The sequence below is a fragment of the Narcine bancroftii genome, chromosome 2, assembly GCF_036971445.1.
Source record: "Narcine bancroftii isolate sNarBan1 chromosome 2, sNarBan1.hap1, whole genome shotgun sequence".
Taxonomy (NCBI): domain Eukaryota; kingdom Metazoa; phylum Chordata; class Chondrichthyes; order Torpediniformes; family Narcinidae; genus Narcine; species Narcine bancroftii.
In genome coordinates, this window is record NC_091470.1 from 341,153,168 (window position 1) to 341,175,606 (window position 22,439).

The following is a 22,439-nucleotide window of genomic DNA, read 5'->3' on the forward strand; positions in this document are numbered from 1 at the left end:
GTGGCTAAGAAGTGGTGCAAGGGTTCAGATTTGTGGAATATTGGGATCTTTTCTGGGGAAGGACTGACCTGAACAAAAAGGACAGACTGCACCCAAACTGGAAAGGGATCAATATCCTGGTATGTTTGATTGAGCTGTTTGGGAGGATTTAAACAAGTTTGGCAGAAGGACGGGAACCAGAATGTGAGTGCAGAGAATAGGGCAGAAGTTCAAAAGCATGATGCAGGGTGTTCTGAGTTTGTGAGGAAGGACAGGGAGGGGACAAAACAAATGCAGTCAGAAGGTTTGAAATGTCTATTTCAAAGCTAGGAGAATTACGAATAAAGGGGATGAACTTCGAGCATGGATCAGTACATGGAAGTATGATGTTGTGGCTGTTATAAAAACTTTACTAGAGGAAGGGCAGGATTGACTGATGCAGGTCCTGGAATTTAGGTGCTTTAAAAGGTATAGGATAGGAGGTAGAGAGTAGGGGGAGTAGCATTACATCTATAGAAATAGAGGATACTGCAGAGAGAATGTCTACTAAGTCAGTGTGAGTGGAAATCTGAAATGAGAAGGAAGCAATTATTGTACTGGGAGTATTCTATAGTCCCTTGAATAGCCCTTGGGACACCAAGAAGCAGATAAGCAGTCAGAATTTGGAAAGACAGGGTCGATGTCAATGGGAGACTTCAACTTCCCTAATATTGACTTGACTTCCTGACTGCAAGAGGGATAAATGAGGCTGCATTTGTTAGGTGTTTTCAAGAAGAATTCCTGACATGGTATGTGGATCAGCCAATGAGAGGAGAGGCAATACTATGGATAAGGATAAAAGTAGACAAAATGGGAAAGTGTTTAATTGGAAAGGGCTAATTATGATGGAATAATTATGATGAGCTGAGGCAGGAACTATAGAGAGTAAATTGGAAACAGAAGATCAAGGGAGAAAGTACAGAACTAATGTAGAGGAAGTTTAGAGACCTCTTGTGCTGGGTTCAGGATAGGTTTGTCCCACCTGGACAGGGAAAAGAGGGTAGAAAAAGGGAACTATGGTTGACAAAACAGATGAGGCAGCTTCTTTAGAAGAAAGAAGCATTCATTAGATTTAGAAAGCAGGAAACAGGAAGAGTTCATGAGTTATATGAAATCAGGAAGGAACTTGAGGACACAGGAGAGCTTGAAGGGGGCATGAGAAGTCCTTGGCAAATAGGATTAAGGAGAGTCCAAAGGCATTCCATACATTTGTGAAGAACATAAGGATGATGCGAATGAAGGAGGCAACATGTGTCTGGTGACTGAGGAAAATTCCATTTTGTCTGCTAATTTCTGTTAGCTTTTGCAATAGGTTCTGACTGTACCAGTTTATTAGCCTTTTAGGGAATTACCCATGAGGAAACCCAAATCCCTCTGCATCTCAAAGCTCAGCAATATCGCTTTTTGCATATTCTGCTTTCTTCATTGTTCTTCATGCCAAACATTTCCTACACAATATTTACACTGCATTTGCAACATCTTTCCCCTTCATTAATCTGAAAGTGTTCTCTTGTAGTCATCTTTCCAATATATCATCCTGTCTATCTTTGTACCATGAGCAAATAGTTTCAGTGCTTTCATCCAAGTCATTTATATAAATTGTGAAATATTGAGGCCTTGCCTTTTTGATTGATGTGGCAATCCTCTCACTTTACCAACCAGAAGAAAAGATCACACTCTACCTATTCAGTTTCCTGTTGGCCAGCTAATCTAGTCATACCAAAATATTACCCTTTATGTTGCACTTTACAACTTGCCTTCTGGGAATCTAGGTGTAATACATTAACTGGTTTCTCCTTTAACCATGACACGTGTAACTTATTTGAAGAACTCCTTTAACTTGCTCAAACATGACAAAACCAAGTTAACATTGCCTGGATACCTTCTGTCATGAGGTGTGACCCTTATGAATTTTCAATCCTAGAAAAATGTAATACTGAATGTATTGAATGTCAAGTACATGTGGTAAAAGGAAATGGTGGGTGGTGCTGTTAGTTTGAGAGGAAGAAAGTAGAGTGGAGCCTGAACAGTATGGGCTGTTTGGGGAAAATGTGTAGCCCAATGTAATGTCCATTGATGGATAAACAGAATCCACAAAGAAGAATTTCCCTGTGAAAATTTCAATTCATTTAAAAAAAACAGAACAAAAAAAAAATCTCAGGATATGAATGTCATACAGATATTAACTAAATTGCTGATATCCTTCTAGAAAAGAGATCTGACATTCATTTTAGGTCAAGTCAAAATGTAAGTTCTGCCTTCTATTTACTTAGTTAACTCTTAACATCCTTTTAAATTGACCCAGCAAAACATTGGCCAAACAGTTATATCAAAGATCACCCTCACCTTTTTTTATATATTTTTTTTTATTTTTCACACTATGAACCATATCAACCAAAATATGTACAGACGTTTCTCATTAAATTTGCACAGTGGTCTTTTCTCCCTTTTCCCCCCTTTCCCTTCCTCCCCTCGACCCATCCCCCTCCAAAAACCATAAATATTCAACATATACAATAAAACAATATCTTCACACAAAGGAAAATAAACAAGAAAAATGCATCATCTATTTATTACACACTGAATCTAGTCATTTTGTCTTATCATTTTCATTCTCATTTTAGGGGATGGAGGTTGTTGGCAAGCTCTCTAATACGTTCCATGTATGGTTCCCAAATTTGTTCAAACATTGTGACTTTATTTTTTTAATTATGTTATTTTTTCCAATGGAATACATTTATTCATTTCCATGTACCATTACTCCTGCTCGCTTCCATTTTCCAAGTTGACATTATACATTTTTTTGCTATTGCTAAGGCTATCGTAATGAATTTTTTTTGCACTTTATCCAATTTGAGGCCTAATTCTTTACTATTTATGTTACTTAAAAGAAATATCTCTGTTTTTTTGGTATGTTTTTTTTTGTAATTTTATTTAGTATCTGATTTAGTTCTTCCCAAAACGTATTCACTTTCATACATCTCCAAGTTGCATGTAATGTTGTTCCCATTTCCTCCTTACCGTGAAAACATCTATCCGATAATGTTGAATCCAATTTTTGAGGAGTAATACATACCCTGTGTAACCACTTATACTGTATCATGCGTAACCTCGTGTTTATTGTATTCTTCATAGTTCCAGAACATAACTTTTCCCATGTTTCATTTTTTAATCTTTGTTTAGATCCTTTTTCCACTTCTGCTGAGGCTTATAGTTTATTTCATTTTCCTTATCTTGTAGCTTAATGTACATGTTAATTATAAATCTTTTAATTATCATTGTGCCTGTAATCACATATTCAAAGCTGCTTCCTTCAGGTAATCTCAAGCTGTTTCCCAATTTAACCTTTATATAAGATTTCAATTGATAATATGCAAACATTGTACCATGAGTTATTCCATATTTGTACTTCAACATTCAAATGTTAATAAATTATTTCCCAAAAAGCAATTTTCTATTCTTTTGATTCTTTTTCTCTCCCATTCTCTAAAGAAAGGTTGTCTATTGTAAAAGGGATTAGCGGATTTTGCGTCAATAATAATTTTGGTATTTGGTCATTCATTTTTTTCCTTTCTAAGTGGATCTTCTTCCATGTATTAAGTAAATGATGCAATACTGGTGAGTTTTCATATTGCACCAGCTTTTCATCCCACTTATAAAGTATATGTTCTGTAACCTTCTTCCCTATTTTATCTAGTTCTGTCTTAGTCCAGTCTGGTTTTTCCCTTGTCTGGTAAAAATATGATAAATACCTTAATTATGCGGCTCTATAATAATTTCTAAAATTTGGTAACTGCAAACCACCTTGATTATAATCTCTCTGCTAATTTATCTAACGCTACCCTTGGTTTCCTCCCTTTCCACAAGAATTTCCTTATTATTCTCTTTAGTTCATTTTTTAAAATTCTGTTAAACGAATTGGTAACGTTTGAAATAAGTATTGTATCCTTGGGAACACTTTCTTTTTAATGGAGTTTACCCTCCCTATCAATGTTAGTGATAATTCTTTCCAATGTTCTCAGTCTTCCTGCAATTTCTTTATTAGTGGCTGATAATTTAGTTTGTACAAGTGGCGTAAGTTATTATCTAACCTGATCCCTAGGTATCGATTGCTTGTTCTTGCCATTTAAATGGTGATTCTTTTTTAAATTCTGTATAATCTGCATTACTTATTGGCATCACTTCACTTTTATTTGCGTTGATCTTGTACCCCGATATTTCTCCATATTCCTTCAATTTCTTATGTAATTCTTTTACTGATACCTCTGGTTCTGTTAGGTATGCTATGATGTCATCTGCAAATAAGCTGATTTTATACTCCTTCTCCATTATTTTTAATCCCTTTTATTTTATTTTCTATTCTTATCAGTTCTGCCAAAGGTTCTATTGCTAAGGTGAATAAGGAGGGGGATAATGGACATCCTTGTCTAGTTGACCTACTTAATTTAAAGTGACTCGATACATAGCCATTTACTGCTACCTTTGCCAACGGTCCATTATTCAATGCGTTAATCCAATTTATATATTTTTCTGGTAGATTCAACTTCTGTAATACTTTAAATAAGTAGTTCCACTCTACTCTGTCAAAGGCTTTTTCTGCATCTAGAGCAACAGCCACTGTTGGTTTCTTATTTCCTTGAACTGCATGGATTAGATTAATAAGTAAGCAGACATTTTCTGCTGTTCGTCTTAATAAATCCAGTTTGATCTTGTTTTACTATTTTTGGTACACAATCAGCCAATTTGTTTGCTAATAATTTCACTATTATCTTATAGTCTGAGTTAAGTAGGGATATTGGTCTATATGATGCTGGTGTTAATGGATCCTTCTCCATCTTTGGTATTACTGTAATTATTGCTGTCTTACATGATTCTGGCAAGTTTTATGTTTCTTCTATTTGGTTCATTACTTCCAGGAGAAGAGGAATTAATAACTCTTTAAATGTTTTATAAAATTCTATTGGAAATCCATCATCTCCTGGCGTTTTATTTTTCGTCAGCTTTTTTAATATATCCTGCACTTCCTCTATTTCAAATGGTTTTATTAGTTTGTTTTGTTCCTCTTCTTGCAATTTCTGTAGTTCAATTTTAGCTAAAAATTCCTCTATTTTATCATCTTTCCCCTCATTCTCAGTTTGATACAATTGTTCATAAAATTTTCATTAATCTCTGTTGGGTTATATGTAATTTGTCCTTTTCCTTGATGCCAGTATTGTTCTTTTAGCTTGTTCAGTTTTAAGTTGCCAGGCTAATATTTTGTGTTTTTCTTTCTCTCAGTTCATAATAATTTGCTTTGTTTTCATTATGTTCTTCTCCACCTTGTACATTTGTAATGTTTTGTATTTAATTTTTTTGTCCCCCAATTCTCTTCTTTTCATTATATCATCCCTTTTTACTAATTCCTTTTCTGTACTTACTATCTCCCTTTCCAACTGCTCTATTTCCCGATTGTCATCCTTTTTCATCTTAGTCACATAACTTATTATCTGCCCTCTAATGAAGGCTTTCATTGTGTCCCATAATATAAATTTGTCTTTCACTGATCCTGTGTTTATTTCAAAATATGTTTTAATTTGGCATTGAATGAACTCCCTAAATTCCTGTCTTTTAAGTAGCATGGAGTTTAACTTCCATCTATATGTTCTTGGTGGGATGTCCTCCAGTTCTATTGCTAATAATAGGGGTGAATGATCTAGCTTTATATTCAGTTTTCCTAACTCACCCTTGAATATGGTCTGACAGCAAAATAATCTTGAGTAAGTTTTGTGCCTACTTGAATAATATGAAAATTCCTTCTCTTGGGTGCGGCCTCCTCCATATATCCATAAGTTTCATTTCCTGAATTGATTCAACCATAAATTTGGCTACTTTATTCTTTTTACTTGTCTTTTGTCCAGTTTTATCCAACATTGGGTCCAAATTAAGGTTAAAATCCCCTCCTATCAATATATTTCCTTGTGTGTCTGCAATATTCTGCATAAACTTTTGATCCTCTTCGTTAGGCACATATATATTGAGTATATCTGACACTTTATCATTACATACCTCGCTGCCAGATCTATTATTTCCTCCTCTATTTTGATTGGTACATTTTTGTTAACTCATATGGCTACACCTCTAGCTTTTGAATTATAGGATGCTGCTATTATGTGTCCTACCCAGTCTCTCTTTAGTTTATGTTCCACTTCAGTTAGATGCATTTCCTACACAAATGGTATATCTATTTTTTTCCTTCTTCAATAAATTTAGTAGCCTCTTCCTTTTAATTTGGTTATGTATTCCATTAATGTTTATAGTCATATAGTTCAACATGGCCATGTTATTTCTTGCTTACACCTCTTTTCCACCTCTTTGCCACCTCCATCCACCTTTTCCCCATTTTCATCTCTTAGTTTTCTCTTATTACACTTAATGTATGACAACACATTTAAGACAAAGTACCCCCACAGTTCCCACATCCACTAATACCTTAACCCTAAAAGATTCCCCCCCCCCCTCTGAGATGCCTCATATCCCTCGCCGGGCAACCACAACTCCCCTTTTCATTTGGATTGTGATCTTGTTCGCAGCGTCAACTGATTTTGCAATGACGACTATTCCCTCTCCCCCCAGCCCCCCCAGAAAATACTTTTTTTTTTAAAAAACACATATAACAAAGCTCTCTCTCTTTCCCCCCTTACTCCCTTCCTTCCCTTCTCTTTTCCCTCTTTATATACTTTATCACCATTCTTCATTCTTGTTACATCTCTTCATCTCTTCTCCTGTCCTGCAAACATTCTGCAAATTCTTGCACTTTCTCTGGATCCGAGAACAGTCTGTTTTGCTCCCCGGGTATAAATATTTTAAGCACGGCTGGGTGTCTTAACATAAATTGGTAACCTTTTTTCCATAAAATCAATTTTTGCTGTATTAAACTCCTTCCTCCTCTTTAAGATTTCAAAACTTATGTCTGGGTAAAAAAATATTTTTGACCCTTGTATTCCAATGGTTTATAATGTTCTCTAACTTTATTCCTTGGCCGTTCCAGTATATTTTCTCTTGTCGTGTATCTCAAAAATTTTACTAAGATGGATCTTGGTTTTTGATGTGTCTGTGGTTTCAGAGCTAATGCTCTGTGTGTCCTTTCTATTTCCATTTCTTCCTGCATTTCTGTCGTTCCCAGGACATTCGGGATCCATCCTTTTATAAATTCCTTCATATCTGTGTCACCTTCACCCTCCTTCAGACCCACTATTTTTGTTGTTTTGCCTACTATAATTTTCCAACATATCAATTTTCTGAGATAATAACTCTTGTGTCTCTTTAATTTTTTTGTCACTTCCAATTTTTCTCTTAAGTCATTTACTTCCATTTCTACAGCTGTTTCCCACGCTTTCACATTCTCTATTCTTTTCCCTATTTCTGTCATTACCAGTTCTAACCTTTGCATTTTATCTTCTGTTCTTTTCATTTTCCTTTTAATTGCATTAAATTCTAATGAAAACCATTCTTTTAGTGATCTTATTTGTTCTTCAAAAAAAACTTTATATATATTCTGTTCACCAGTTTTACCTTTTATTTCTCTTTGTCCATCAGTTTTACCTTCTATTTCTCTGTGAAGATCTTGGTCTTCTTCTTCCTCTTCTTCTGTCTGTACCTGTGTTTTCTTCTCTTTTTTGTGTCTGTGTCTCTTCTGTTTTTCCTGATGAGCTGCTTGTATCTCTTTGTCGGGCCTCTTCTTGCTGGGCATCTTGTTGCTGGTCCTCCCCTCCTGGGTTGCTCGTCTGTTGTGCTTCCTGACGTTGATCTTCTTGTTGGTCATCCCTCTGTCTATCTTCCACATCTATTTCATTGCTCCCCCTTCTGCTGCCGTCCTCGTCCTCCAGCTGAGCGCCATTGTGTCAGGTGTCCCTCAGCTGTTTGCGCTGTGGCAGCCCACTCCTCTGCTGAGCTCTCTTCCCCCCGGTGTCCTCTTCCTCCTTTGATTGCGCACGCCACACGAGCGACTGCTTGCGCATGAGCAGTTGCGTACTTTTGTTTGGCTTTGAGAGCCATTTTTGCAGTCCACCTGCTGGTGAGTCATGACTCTGCAGGGCAGGCACTGACCTCGAGGGTTGGGCACACCTCACCACCACAGTGCCCTGTTCCTTCTTGCAGGTAAGGCTGCCTTTGGCAACTTTTCTACTTTTTTTCCAGTTGTTTCTTGGAAGCCATTTTCTTTCTCTTCTCTGTATATTTATCTTCTATTTCTTATATTTTATTTTTGTTATGCTTTGCTTTTTCCTATTTTCCTGGAGAGGGGTGGTTTTCCCGACTGGCCACTACTCCATCACGTGACTCCTCTCACCCTCACCTTCATCAAGTAACTTGTACTGAGCTATAACAGTTGGTCTTGCCAGCAACATCTGCAACTAAAATAAAATTATTTTCTTAATAAAAACCTAAACTGTTGTAAATGTATACCAAATCAATCAACATCGAAAATAAGATTCTGATCCATTTGTGACCCTGCATCATAACTCATTGATGGAACTCTCTTCATTAATATGAATTTCCATTTTTTTTATTTCCTGCTGTTAAATGTGACATTAAGAAGAATATTCTTTTTTAATCTTGGAGCTTTTGTCTTCAGTCGATGAAAAATTGTATTCCACATTCTCACGGATAGAATCTAAATGCACAACAAAAGTTGAAGTACTACTGGTAACAATTTATTTCATTGAGTACACTCAGGCCTCCTTGGTAATTTCCCTTATAAATCAAAAGTAATTGGACTGCCTAGAATTGATTGTACTTAGCAAGAAGAGAAATGGATTACAGAAGGAATATTTGTTTCAGAGTTCACTGTAAGAGAGGGAATCTCATCTCATTAATTGATTTTTTTTACTGTTATACTCAATTTCGAATTAGAATGAAGTGACTTTTGAAGTCCCATTTTTACAAAAGCAGAGTAATCCTTTCAAAAGTGATAAGGAAGGTATTGAATGCACTTTGTCTCAAATAAATACAATCCCATGAGAAATAGGATAATGCACCTGGAAATCAGTGGAGCATGGTTAAATGAGGAAAAAAAAAGATCATATTCTTTCTCCTTGCTTCAGTAATCATCTTGTACAAACATTCATACAGCTTTGAAAATTTGCAAAATCTCTGCCAGACCATAAGAAGGGGCAAGGAAAACAAATATGTTTAACTCATTTTAAAGAGGAACTATGGAAATTTGAGAAGTAGGAGGACAAGTCTGCCATTCAACACATTGCACCTGCTTTGCCACTTAACAGGATCATGACTGATCACTTTCCTCAAATGCTGTTCTCCTGTATCCCTTGGTGCCTTTAATGTCTGAGCATCCATAGCATCTGAGTTAGAGAATTCTAAAAATCCCCTTCAGTGCTAAATATCCTCTTATTTTGAGTCTGTGTTCTTTAATTCTAGGGTTGACCACCTTCCTGAATTTATATTCTTAAGCTGAATAACAATGGTGTACACTTCAATTAGATCATTACCACTGTAGATCCTACTCAGTCTCTCATAGACCTATTGTCCCAGGAAGTTTTTCTGTATTCCCTCTGTAGGAAATGCATCCTTGTTGAAGTAAGAACATCAAAATTCAACACAATGCATAATTTCCCCTCCTCCCACCCCACCTGTTACAGCTGTTCAGCTCACTGAAATTCACCCTTATAGAATCCACCAAGACTACCCAGAATTTTTAGATATGGAATAAATGTGTTCTCATAAAACTTGTGTGAAAAATAACAGTAAATAAATGAACCCAAAATTTATTATTTTTTCAACCTGTTTCTTGACGCATGGGTCAATGTCACGACTTCACATTATCGAAAGTTGTAAAACAGAACACAATCCCTTGTAATGTGTTAACTGTACTCCAAGTATGATCTCAGCAAATCTCTTGTCAATGCAAGAGGTATCTTTAATCTGTAGTAAGACACCTCTACTTATTATAGAGCCATTCATCTCTTACTGAGACATCAATAAGTTCATTCTGTGATTAGTTTAGCAAGAATGATGACAGAAGTTCTGGCTAGATCACAAATGAGGCTTCATCTAGATTTTTAACAGTAAAAAATAGTCACAAGATTGTGAATGATGAGGAAAAGGGCTGTCAGACATTTATTAAGACAAGTACTAGAGTCGATAGATGTTCTACTCATTTAGTGTTGCTGAACATATCAGCATATATTTCATCAGATGTACCATTACATTAGCATATTGCACTCTCTTCTCAAAATCTCATTCCTAGACTTCAAGGGAATGCAGATTACAATGTGCTCATGTGGCAATATAGTGACAATTTACAACAATTGACCAGAGATGAAAAGCAAAAAAAAATGGTAGATGCTGGAAACCTGAGATAAAACAGAAAATGCAGTTCAGGAAAGAGAAAGATTTAACATTTTAGATCAAAGATCAGAGGCCATTTTAATGAAATTAATTCTAACCAGATACAAACTTGTTAATTGTTTTTCAACTTGAATAGAAAAGGATTCTGTGACCCAAGGGTAACAATTTCAAGAAATTTCAATATTGCGTGTTGCATGATGAATCTTTCAAGAAAGCATCCAGCCAGTGTTCCTATCCTTCACTTACTGTGGTTATCCAAAAGATAACAATTGTTGGCAATGGTTTTGGCATCCTCCATGAACAAGTGCATTAAGAGATTGGTTACAGAGCACATCAACTCCGATTTCAGGAAAGATCTGGACCCAGATCAATTCGCCTTTCGTCACAAGAAGGCAATACCATCTCACTGGACCTCCACATTGCATTAGATCACTTAGACCACGGGAACGCTTAAGTCAGGCTGTTGTTCATTGACTAGAGCTCGACATTCAACACCATCATGTTAGCAAAACCTATGACCAGACTAAAGGATCCAGGACTCATCACCTCTTTGCAACTGAATCCTCGATTTCTTCATTGGCAGCTGTCAATCCGTTTGGATTGGCAACATCATCTTCTCCTCATTGACCATCAACACAGGGACAGCGAAAAGCTGCTTGTTTGGTCCCGCACTCTATTCCCTGTTCATTCAGGATGACGGAGTGAAGTTTGGCTCCAACTCCAATTTGCTGATGACATCACATTTACTGGTCAAATAAGTGGAAACGATGAGTCAGAATATGGAATGGAAACTGGCTACCTGTTTGGGTGTGGCCAGAGCAACAATCTTGTTCCCAACATCACCAAGACCAAGGAATATTTTGTTGATTTTAGGAAGGAGAGACCCTGAGACCACACACTTGCATTGATGGGATGGAGGCAGAGAGGATTAGAACTTCAGCGTTTTGGGAGCCAATATTGCAGAAGACCTCTCCTGGAACCGGCACATTGCAGCAACTATGAAGAGGCTACACTAATGCTTCTATTTTCTAAGGAGGAACAGGTTTGAATATTGCAAGTGTAATATCAAACTTCTATAGGTACACTGTGGAAAGTATACTTCAAACCAGATTTGGGAATTGACTTCCTAGGAAAACAGAAGGTGGCAGAAGGTAGTAAACAGAGCCAGCTCTGACCTCCCATCCATTGAATGTATCAATGTGTGGCACTGCCTTAACATCTTAGAGGATCCCCATAACCATGGTCACAATCTCTTCCCACTACTAACTTCAGGCAGAAAGTACAGAAGCTGAAGACCAGTGACTCCAGGTTCAAGAATAGTTTATTTTCAACAACTAGCAACCTCTTGAACCTCTCCATGTTACACAAATCAGGGACAACTCTGACACCACAAAAGAAATGTCTTCACTTTTGCAAAATCACTTTAATTACACTAGGATAACTGAAGTTTTATTATCTACTTTTTTTGTATTAATTGACTTTTTTTAATTCAACTGTTGTTGCTTTTTAGGTCTTTTTATATTTTTTTAGCCTGTTTAACCTGTTCATCTGCAGCATGTGAGAATTTTGATGCATTTGTACATTGTGTATGACAATAAACTATAGAACACTACAGCCCTTTGGCCCTCCTAGTCTGTGCTGTGCTATTTTTCTGCCCAATCTCACTGACATACTCAAACCATATCCCTCCATACCTCTCAAATCCATGTACCTGTCCAATGTTTCCATTAATGTCAAAATTGAGCCTGCAGTTGCCAATTCAGCTGTCAGCTCATTGCACACTCCTACCACTCTCTGTGTGAAGAAGTTTCACCCAATGTTCCCCTTAAACTTTTCTCTTTTCCCTATAATTCCTGTCCTATAGTTGTCTCACCTATTTTAGTTGGAAAAGCCTCCTTGCATTTATTTTATGTATACCCATCCTAATTTGGTATACCTCCATCAAATCTCTCTTCATTCATCTGTGCTCCAGGGAATAAAGTCCTAACCTGTTAAACATTTCCCTGTATCTCAGTTGTACAAGTCCTGGAAACATCCTTGTAAATCTCCCCTGTATTCTTCCTATAGTTAAGTGACCAAAATTGCAAATAAGATTTGGCCTCACCAATGTTTTGTACAGCTTCCCCATAAAGTCCCAGTTCCTATACTTAATACTTTGATTTAAGAATGCCAATATGCCAAATGTTCTCTTTATGACCCTATCTACCTGTAATGCCTCTTTCAGGAAATTATTTATCTATATTCCCAGATCCCTCTGTTTGACTGCTCTCCTCAGTGCCCTACCCTTTACTGTTTAAGTCCTACCTTGGTTTGTCATTCCAAAGTGCAATGCCTCACCTTTGTCTGCAATAAATTCCATCTGCCATTTTGCAGCCCATTTGTCTATCTGGCCAGATCCCTCTTCAAGCTTTGAAAGCCCTCTTCATTGTCCACAATGCCTCCAATCTTAGTGTCATCTGAAAACTTGCTGATGCAATTTACCACATTATCATCCAGATCATTGATAAACAAGGCAAACAACAGTGGAAACAGCACCAATCCTTGAGGCACACCACAAGTCTCCAGTCAGAGAGGTAATCATCCACACCAATCTCTGGCCTCTCCACTAAAGCCATTATTTAATCCTATTTATTACCTCACCATGAACACCAAGAGAATGAATCTTCCTGACTAATCTTCCATGCAGTCTTTCCTTCATCAACCTCTCTGGTAACTTTCTCAAAAAATCTCTAACATTGATTAAACACCATCTACCATGCACAAAGTCATATTGACTATCTCTAATCAGACCCTGTCTATCCAAATGCATGTATAACTGATCTCTTTCAACATCTACCAGTAGTTTACCTCCTACTAATGTCAGGCTCACTGGCCTATAATTATCTGGATTAATTTTGGAGCTTTTTTCAAACAGTGGCATAACTTAGCAGCCCTCCAATCCTCTGGCACCTCACTCGTGGCTAAGAACAATTTAAATATATCTGCCAGGGTCCCTGCAATTTCTACTCTAACTTTCCTCAACATCTGAGGGAACACCTCATCAGGTCTTGGAGATAAGGTGTTCCACTTCCTCCCTCTGGGCTTAGTTCGCAGATGATTCAATAATAATTTCAAGAGGAATTGAATTCAAAGTGAAAATGTTGCATAATTTTGGGAAAAGATAGAGCTGTGCAATAATGAACAGGGTTTCATTTGATTCTATTGTATGCAAGCCCATTTACCACTAAACGATTCTACATAACTTGTCTTATTGATAAGAACCCTGGCTTGATCATGCAAATAACTTTTGCTCAAATAATGCTCGCCTTGTGGGAGAGAATGACTAAATTTGTAAAGTTAAATTTTGTCTTCACTAGTTGATGCCCCCGACCTCCTGGATTTTTTTTTCTGTTTTCTGAATTAAGAAAATGTTGGAACAACAGTGCCCCACAATGTACCATAATGTAGAGTTCCTGTTGTTCTTCCTTGATCTCTTGTGTGGATGACTAAGAAATTCAAATGAACATACTGATAAGAATTCTCCTTCAACAGTAACGCACATTCTACTCATGAATCCCTTTCATGTTTTCAAGGGAGGATCAGCGCTGTCTCCAAGTGCAGTGATGAGTAACAAGAGAGCACGGGAACAGATCGTCAATCTGGCTAAAGAGGTTGGCTGTCCAACTCATAACAAGAGCATCCTTTTATCTTGCCTCCGCAGTCTACCTGCACTAACCCTGAACACTGCCCAGACCAAGGTTAGTAACCGTTCATTAAATAATGTGCAAAGATATGGTATTATCATTTAGCTTGCCTAGAAATTTCTCATCCAAAAACCTTTTTCCCCATTAATGTTATGTTTTGTGATTATCACATTGAATATAGATTCCAGTCAATTACAATGCATAAATTTGCCAAAATAGACAAGACACTCAGATCATTTTTAAGCCAGTGTATTGTTATGTTTCAGAATGCACCATTTGCAACATTAGTGGTTGCAGATTCAATAACTTTCAAGAGGGAATCTGATAAGCAAGTGAAGGGGAAATTTTGCAAAAAGTTGGAACAGTGAAGTAATTGAATTAGGCTGCCAAATGGCCAAGATGAGCTCTTTTGTACTGCATCTTTCTATTAATCTTTAAAGCAACTAATTCTATATAAGTGATCCTATTGAAAAGACCCCAAGCTTGATCACACAGCTATCTTTTACTCAAATATCGGTCACCTTGTAGGAGAGAACAGCTACATCTTGAAATAACTTTTCTAAAAGTGGAATGAATACTAGATGTTATTGAGGAAGATGAGGGCAAAAACAATCCCAAGGGAGTCTGACGTATTTTAATACTGCCTGCGTAACCCTTCACATCTGATTACTGGGTCCAGGTTCAACCCAAACTTATGGGATTCAGCTCTGCCAAATGGATGCATTGTGAGCAGAATGAGTCTGGGGAGTCCTAGTCTGATTCCAGAAAATAACACAAAGCACAGTGTAATTGATGTAAAGATCAGCGTGGAAAACTTTTCTTTTTTTTTATATAATTTATTGCTTTGATCACCTATCAAGTTTTGTGCCAAGTCATAAATCTGAACTCTTGGAAATTATTTTAAAAAAATACACGTTGTTGTTTTTATTTACGGGGCATGGTTAGCACAACACTGGCACAGTGCTAGCGACCAGGACTGGGGTTTGAAACCAACATTGTCTATAATGAATTTGTACATTCTTCCGGTGGGCTTTCCCTGGGAGCTCCAATTTCCTCTCACCCGACAAAATCTATCGGGGGTGTCGGTCAATTGAATAAAATGGGGTGGCATGGCCGCGTGGGCCTGTTATTGTGCTGTCTGTATGTCGAATAGTAAACCTTTTCCAAATCTGTGGGATTAAGATCTGTTTTTGAAATGATCTTCCACGGTCAGTGATAACACTGAGCAGCCACAGGGACTACTCACATTAACCATTCAAGGCTCTAATATTCACAAAGCAATCTTTATTTATTTATTTAAATATGTATATTTGACGTGCAGGTGAATGGTTTGTCAGTATGTATGTTATGTCTGGTTGTGTGGCTGCACGTTTTGCACCGAGGACCGAAGAACAACGTTCGTTGGGTAGTACTTGTCCAATCGGATAATAATAAATTTGAACTTGAATACCAAGAACAGTAGAAATGAATAGACATACAAAGGCCCTTGTTTACATAAGAGAAAAGCCTGTCAACATGAACAACACCAGGACTGACCTATTCACATTCCTCAAGTTTTCATACTGAGCAGTAACTTTCACCAATGTTGTGAAAAAAAAATTAAAATGATTTATGAGCCTGAGAATACTTCCCTGCATTTGTGCCATTGGCTAATCTACACATGCACAATCAGGTTTTAAGATCACATAACTTTAAGCAGAGATCAGCTGGGTGGGGACAGGAACAAATGGCTGGAGCTTATATTGCATCATGGTAGAGCCAAAAAAGTGTCACCATAATCATGTGGAATGTGGATAATGGTACATTGTGAGGCAAGAAAAAGTGAATAAGGGTGCATTTGTGACTTGAATCAATGAAGCAAGTGTCTGCCATCACATCATTATGCTACACCCAAGAAATTCAGCGCAGGAGTGGAGCAAATCTGCAGGATATGCAGAAAATAGACTTTCTTTTGTTGCCTTTACTCCAGAAACAAATTACAATCGCTGGGTCACTGTATAGACATGATGCCTGTGTGGGTGGACAGTCAGGGACTGAGCTCCAAATCTTGGGTGATTTCTTTATTGAATTGTAAATATCGGAATGATCAAGCATCCTCACTCCTCCACAGAATGGTACTCTTGACAATCAGTGTGGATCAATTCCCATTGTCAGCAACCACTTCTCAGCAAGTGATAGCTCTCACAGACATCTCTATTGTGCCAGTACAGCCTTCAGCCACCTGTGGGGAAAAAAGTGATCAAGGAGCAAGATCACAAGACTGACAGCATGGTCAACCAAACAGCAGTGGTTGCAGCTTTCCTGTACATATTGGAGACATGACAATATACAGCAGCAAGCTCAAAGCACGAGAGAAAGGCCATGAAAACAGGATAGTACATCAACATTGGCTTCATCACACAAGGCAACTTCCAAGCATTAATTTAGACGTATAGCACAGTAACAGGCCATTTCAGACGTGATACCCAATTGACCTACAACCCATTTTGAATGGTGGGAGGAAACTGGAGCCCCAGGGAAAACCCACACAGGTATGGGGAGAATGTACAAACTCCTTCCAGATAGCGCAGAATTCGCCTCATTGAAGTTTTAATCGAGGTTCTAATCATGGACAAGGATCTTCAGTGGCCAAACTACATCATAAGACCATGTGACGTCAGACCAGAAATAAGAAGTTCAACCCATCACGACTGCCCCACCATTTTATCTTGAGCTGATCCATTTTCCCACTCAGCCCCACAGTCTGGCCTTCTCATAGCGTTTGATGCCCTGGCTTGTCAAGAGCCTATCAGTCTCCCCCTTACGTGCACCAATTGATTTGACCACCACAACCGTGTGGTCAAATAAATTCCACAGATTTATCACCCTCTGGCTAAATAAATTCTTCCACATCTCTGTTCTAAGCAGACACCCTTCAATCCTCTTGTCCAAGACTTTCCCACCATGGGAAACAACTTTTCCACATCTACTCTGTCTATGCCTTTCAACATTCAAAGTGTTTCAATGAGATCCTCCTCATTCTCCTAAATTCCAATGAGTACAGGCTGAGAGCTGTCAAAATCTCCTCATATGATAATCCTTTCATTCCCAGAATCATTCTTGTGAATCTCCTTTGAATTTGTGTACCTGACACCAGATCCCCAGAGCAAGCACTCCACTCCATGCTCCATTACAGCAAGAGATTTCAAAGTGGAAAGAGAAAATGTCTCAAGGATATCTTCAAGCCTTTTTGATAAAGTATAACTCCTAAACCACACAAGGATGTTGCTAGCTCACACAAGGTGACAGCAAGCTTCTGGAAAGATTTCAAGTACATCAAATTTCTTACACAGGACATGTTCATTTCAAAGCTCAGGAAGGAACATGTAAGAACTCATCATTCCATTAATCTGGCCTATCAAATTTTACCTTCCATACTCCAAACCTCGGGAAAGTCTGCAGATTCCACATTGGACTTTCTATTCATCTCAATCTACAAAACTGTCAGTAAAGTAACTTATCTCAATTCTAAAAGTCTGCCTGAAATGTAGTAATATTGAACTTACCTGAAGTTTAAAATGCCACAAGCCTATAAAACAATCAGCCTTGAGAGTAATTCAGAATTGGTACTTTATCCTCGTTTTATTGGAGCTTATTAGGTTGATTTTTACTTGTCTGTTTTCTAAATATCTGTGGTAATTTGAGAGAGTATTGATTACTCAGATATAAGTTTGATAGATTTCTTGAAGAACTTAGTAATATGATGTCTTGCATGTTTCAAGGGAACTGATAGGTTTGAGGCTACTTTTCCCAAATCTCTACACCTTACAAGTTGATTAAAAAACAAATTAGTAGAGACTAATTGCATCAATTAGTTATTGACTCCATTATATCACATGATTGTCACACTGCAGAGCAAAATGGAAATCTGGAATATCATCTAGTGATTCCAAGATAAATAATGTTGCAAGGTCCTGTGTTCAAACAATGTTCTCACATGCACATTGGTTTCTTTGTGACTCCACAGCTGTTAGCAATCAGTGGTCCTTTCCAAGCATGGGGTCCAATTGTTGATGGGAAATATCTACAAGAAACCCCTCTTATAGCCCTCCACAGAAGACATTTTCATCCAGTAGACTTAATGATTGGGAGTGTGGAAGAGGATGGGCTTGTCAGAAGAGCAAAAGCAATTAAGGTAAACGATAAAATGATTTAAGAAATGTTGAGTATTCTTTACTTCTAACTTCAGAGACAGAAGGAAAAGAAGGTCCATAGAATTCTTCTGATCTTCATCCAACTAATGCCTCTTAATTTGGAAATTGAGCAATAGGAGAAACTGCAACCAAGTAATTATAAAACAGGACTTGTAGAAAATGAAATCTTAAAGATTCTTAACCTTACTAGGATGTTTGCCGGGACTTCAGGAACTGAGAACTGAGTTACAGGGAAAGGTTAAACTGGTTAGGACTTTATTCCCTAGAGAGTAGAAGAATGAGGGGAGATTTGATAGAGGTATACAAAATTATGAGGGGAATAGAGAGAGTAGGCTTTTTCCATTGAAGTTAGGTGGAAACCAGAGGACGTGGGTTAAGGGTGAAAGGAGAAAGGTTTAGGGGAAAACCTCTTCACACAGAGTGGTGGGAGTGTCACATTTAATTTAAAAAAATTGGATAGGAGGGGTATGGATGGCAATAGACTGGGACTAGGCAGAATAATAGTTTGGCACAGACTAGAAGGGTTAAAGGGCCTGTTTTCTGTGCTGTTGTGTTCTTTGGTTCTTGCCATCATGTATGTAGTTATTTTAGATTTCCATTTCTCTCTCTTTTTGGCATTGAGTGCCAAAGTTTTTAGAAAGTATATGTTTTTATTTATTCACCCTCCTCTTGTGGGGAAACACTGTCCCACATGATGACTCCATTGGAATAGTCTCCTCAATTTGCTTTTTGTCAATTTATTTTATTAAATTTAATTTTAGAGGTACAGCATGGCCCTTCCATCCAACAACCCTGTGCTGCTCAATTTTGCACAGTATAGCTGTTGGCTGTAGATCCTGTGGAAAGTCATGTGCATTGCTTATTAACAAAGCGGGGGCATTAGAATTGCTCATTACAGAAAGACTTTGATGCTTTATAAGTTGAGGATTACAGATGCTTGCTCTGCAAGGTGCCTGCCAGAAATGAGCATAAGCATATGACATAGTCGGAACAGCGGCCAGTAAATAGCAAATTTGGGACACAGGAAAAATGTAAATAGTCTCTGTTATCCCATCATTAATAAAAATATGAGTCCTGGAAAGACTGCAACATTGACATTGTGCCTTTGCCCTTCTAAAGTAATGGATTGAACTCTGACGTGCCCTTATTTTCTCATGCTTCCAATGAAACATGTCAAGGACCTGTGCCCTAATGGGAGGGGAGCCAAATTCAAAGGCTGAATCAACATGCTTATCATTTTACAATTGGTATTGAAGAAGCACTGACAATTTGGGAAGTAGTCTGCACTGAAATCTTCTTCATTTGTGTGGGCACCCAAGTAGCAATGGAATATGAAAACTTTTGGGGAAATAAGATGCAATTTGTCTATGCAAGTCTTTAATTGCCTTTCATATGCAACATAATTTTAACATCAGTAATTGGGATTCTGAAATTATAAAGTGGCAATAAAATCTAACAAGGTTTTTGATATTTTTAGAAGAACTGTATTAAGTAGTTGATTAGAAAACTGTAGAGATTTGACAGTTGGGCTACAATATTCCAACCATTTTTCCAAAAGTTTGTGGAGGTGCTGGAAAAAAGTGGAACAAAAATATAAAACGCTGATACCAGAGAAATATAACAAAGCAAAGACCATTTACTCTGGAGTGAAGAGAGAGGGTGATCAATATTTCCTTAAACTTTCAAATATAAAATATCCATGAAAGGATTTCCTCCAGTTCTTTATAAGTTGACTTGAGAAACACTTGATGAACAAAGTCAAATTGGACAGTGAATGCAGTTTGGCATTTGTACCGCTAAACTTGACTTCACTTCAATAAAAACATAATCATTAGCTCTGTCTCCTTCTTGCACAGGCACTAAATTTAGCATTGATTCCTGTCTAGACTTCTGATTCCGGGATTTGACCTGTGATATTACTATGAGCTGCAAGCAAAGTTCAATGTTTTGCCATCCTTCAAATTGTTTACTTCATTTTTACTGTTTTATACATTATTTTTTAATTTTATTCATGTCTGAAAAAAATGTTGCAATGATGTAATTCACCATTAGCATATGCACTGGAAAAAGAGCATATTGGTTTGTATTTGTCCTGAATATATCCCTACCTCAATAGGTTCTATAGAAAATTGGGTATTTTTGAAAAGTAGCAGCAAAAAATATTCAGCTCCCTATCCTATCCGCACTGATTTGAGATTGCTACATCTCCCAGGCCTAGTCAAAAAGTGCATCGAAAAATTATTTTGTCATTTCTGGTCATTCAGATTGAGATAGGGATAGAATGTCTACATTGAAGACAGCAAATCACAGGAGAATTACAACTGTCTGAGTATTATAAGGTATCATAACACATGATATTAACCAATTCTTAAAAAGGTACACAAATACTAAACTCTTCTTCTTACAGAAATTAAACCTTTACAGTCAATGAAATAATGAGATTTTGTAATCTATTAACTATTTTCATTATTTAACCATTGAATTGTTTATTTTTAAGATGCAGTGAAAAGTTTTCCTTTGCTTGCTATTCAGGCAATACTATTCATGCTATGCTTCAATATCGCAAGTCTCGTGATAATGAATCAAATGTACAGGATCTTGTAGGTCAAAAAGTGCAGGGTTTAGAGAAAAGTACAGTTAAACAGTGCAGCGACATGTTTTAGCCATTTAAGTCTGCTGACAGCAGGAAAGAAACTGTCCTTGAATCTCAAGATTTGAGTTTTCAAGTTTGTTGATCTTCTGCCCGATGGAAGGGAGAAGAGACCATGACCAGAATGAGATTTGTCCTTTTAATATATTGGAAACTTTCATGAGACAACAGGAAGTACAGACTGGGTCAAAGGGGGATGTTGGTTTAGAGAGGATGGAGGTTGGTCAACTATGAATTCAAGCAGTTATAAAATTTTAGTCCAATACATAAAATTGCTGGAGAAACTCAGCAGGTCACTCAGCATCTATTGGAAGTAAAAGGTAACCAATGTTTCTGCCCTGAGCCCTTTGTCAAAGTATGAGCCTAAACCAGGCAGTGGTGGTGGGAGGGAGGAGAAGCTGAAATTATCAGTTGAAATATTCACATCAGGTACTAATAGCTACATTACCTCACTTTGTGTATTACTCACAGGCATCACATTCCTTTCTATTTTTTCTCATTGCGCTATTCACAGGGCACTCATTTTGTGTCACGCTTTGTCTCTGTGTCATCCTCTAATCTCTCACGTACCTATGAATTTGTGCCACTCTTGTGATTTCTCAACACCCCTCCATCTGAAGAGACTATTATTCATCTCTGCGCTATCAATCAATAGTTGTATTGTAGCCAATGCACTCCTGTTCACTAAAGATGTTCCTTTTGAGCTGCAGCTTTGTACCAAATCCAGAAGATGACAGTGATTATCTGCAGTAGGATGTCATCTATCCTTTCTTCTCACTGTAAAAAGACCTCGATAATCTTCTTGCTTTCAAAACCAGACATGTATTCAAATTATTAAAAGCTTTAATATTTCCAATTGCATTAGAAGCATGAAAAAGTTAAAAAAATATCTTCTCAGTTATAGATCGTCAATAGAAGGAGAGGTCAGGAAGGCATGGCTGAAGGGATGATGCTGAGAGATGGGATTTAAATTCCTAGATCATTAGGATTGTATCTGGGAAAGATGGTATCTGTACAAGAGGCACAGGCTGCACCCAAATCATAATATGACTAATCCCCGTCTTGCCACGTTTGCCAGACTATTGGGGGAAGGTGTCGACTGAATCGGCAGGAGAATGGGATGAGAGAAGATGGGGAGATACAGTCACCTAGAAGAGAAATAGTTGTTAAATCCAGGATAAAGTGCAGGTAATAGATGTGCATGAAAGGAATTCAAAGCTAAATTGTATGAATTTTAATGCAAGGAGTCAAAACACTATCAACAAGTGTCCACAATTGGCCATCACTGAAACACATGGCTGAAAGTTAGGCGGGACTGTCAACTTAATATCCCAAAATACAGAATTTTCAGGCAAGACAAAGGGGATTGTAAAAGAAGAGGTCACACTGCACTGTGTCAAGGAGTCAAAGAATCCGTATTGAGGAAGGATATCCGAGAAGGATCCTCATGTGCAGCTATATGGGTAGAGATTAGGAACAAAAGGCGTGCCATCATTTTGCTTGGTGTGTATTACAGATCTCCTAACTGGAGATAGAAACAGTTAAATAGGA

General features: G+C 37.6%; 1 protein-coding gene across 1 annotated transcript in view; it reads left to right on the plus strand.

Annotated features, from left to right (window-relative positions):
• tg (thyroglobulin) overlaps positions 1 to 22,439 on the plus strand; it is a 344,749-nt gene that overhangs the window by 264,892 nt on the left and 57,418 nt on the right. Inside the window, exons 43-44 of the mRNA XM_069915700.1 lie at positions 13,935 to 14,099; positions 18,052 to 18,219. Of these exons, the coding sequence (XP_069771801.1) occupies positions 13,935 to 14,099; positions 18,052 to 18,219 (333 nt within the window). The remainder of the gene's footprint in view (positions 1 to 13,934; positions 14,100 to 18,051; positions 18,220 to 22,439) is intronic.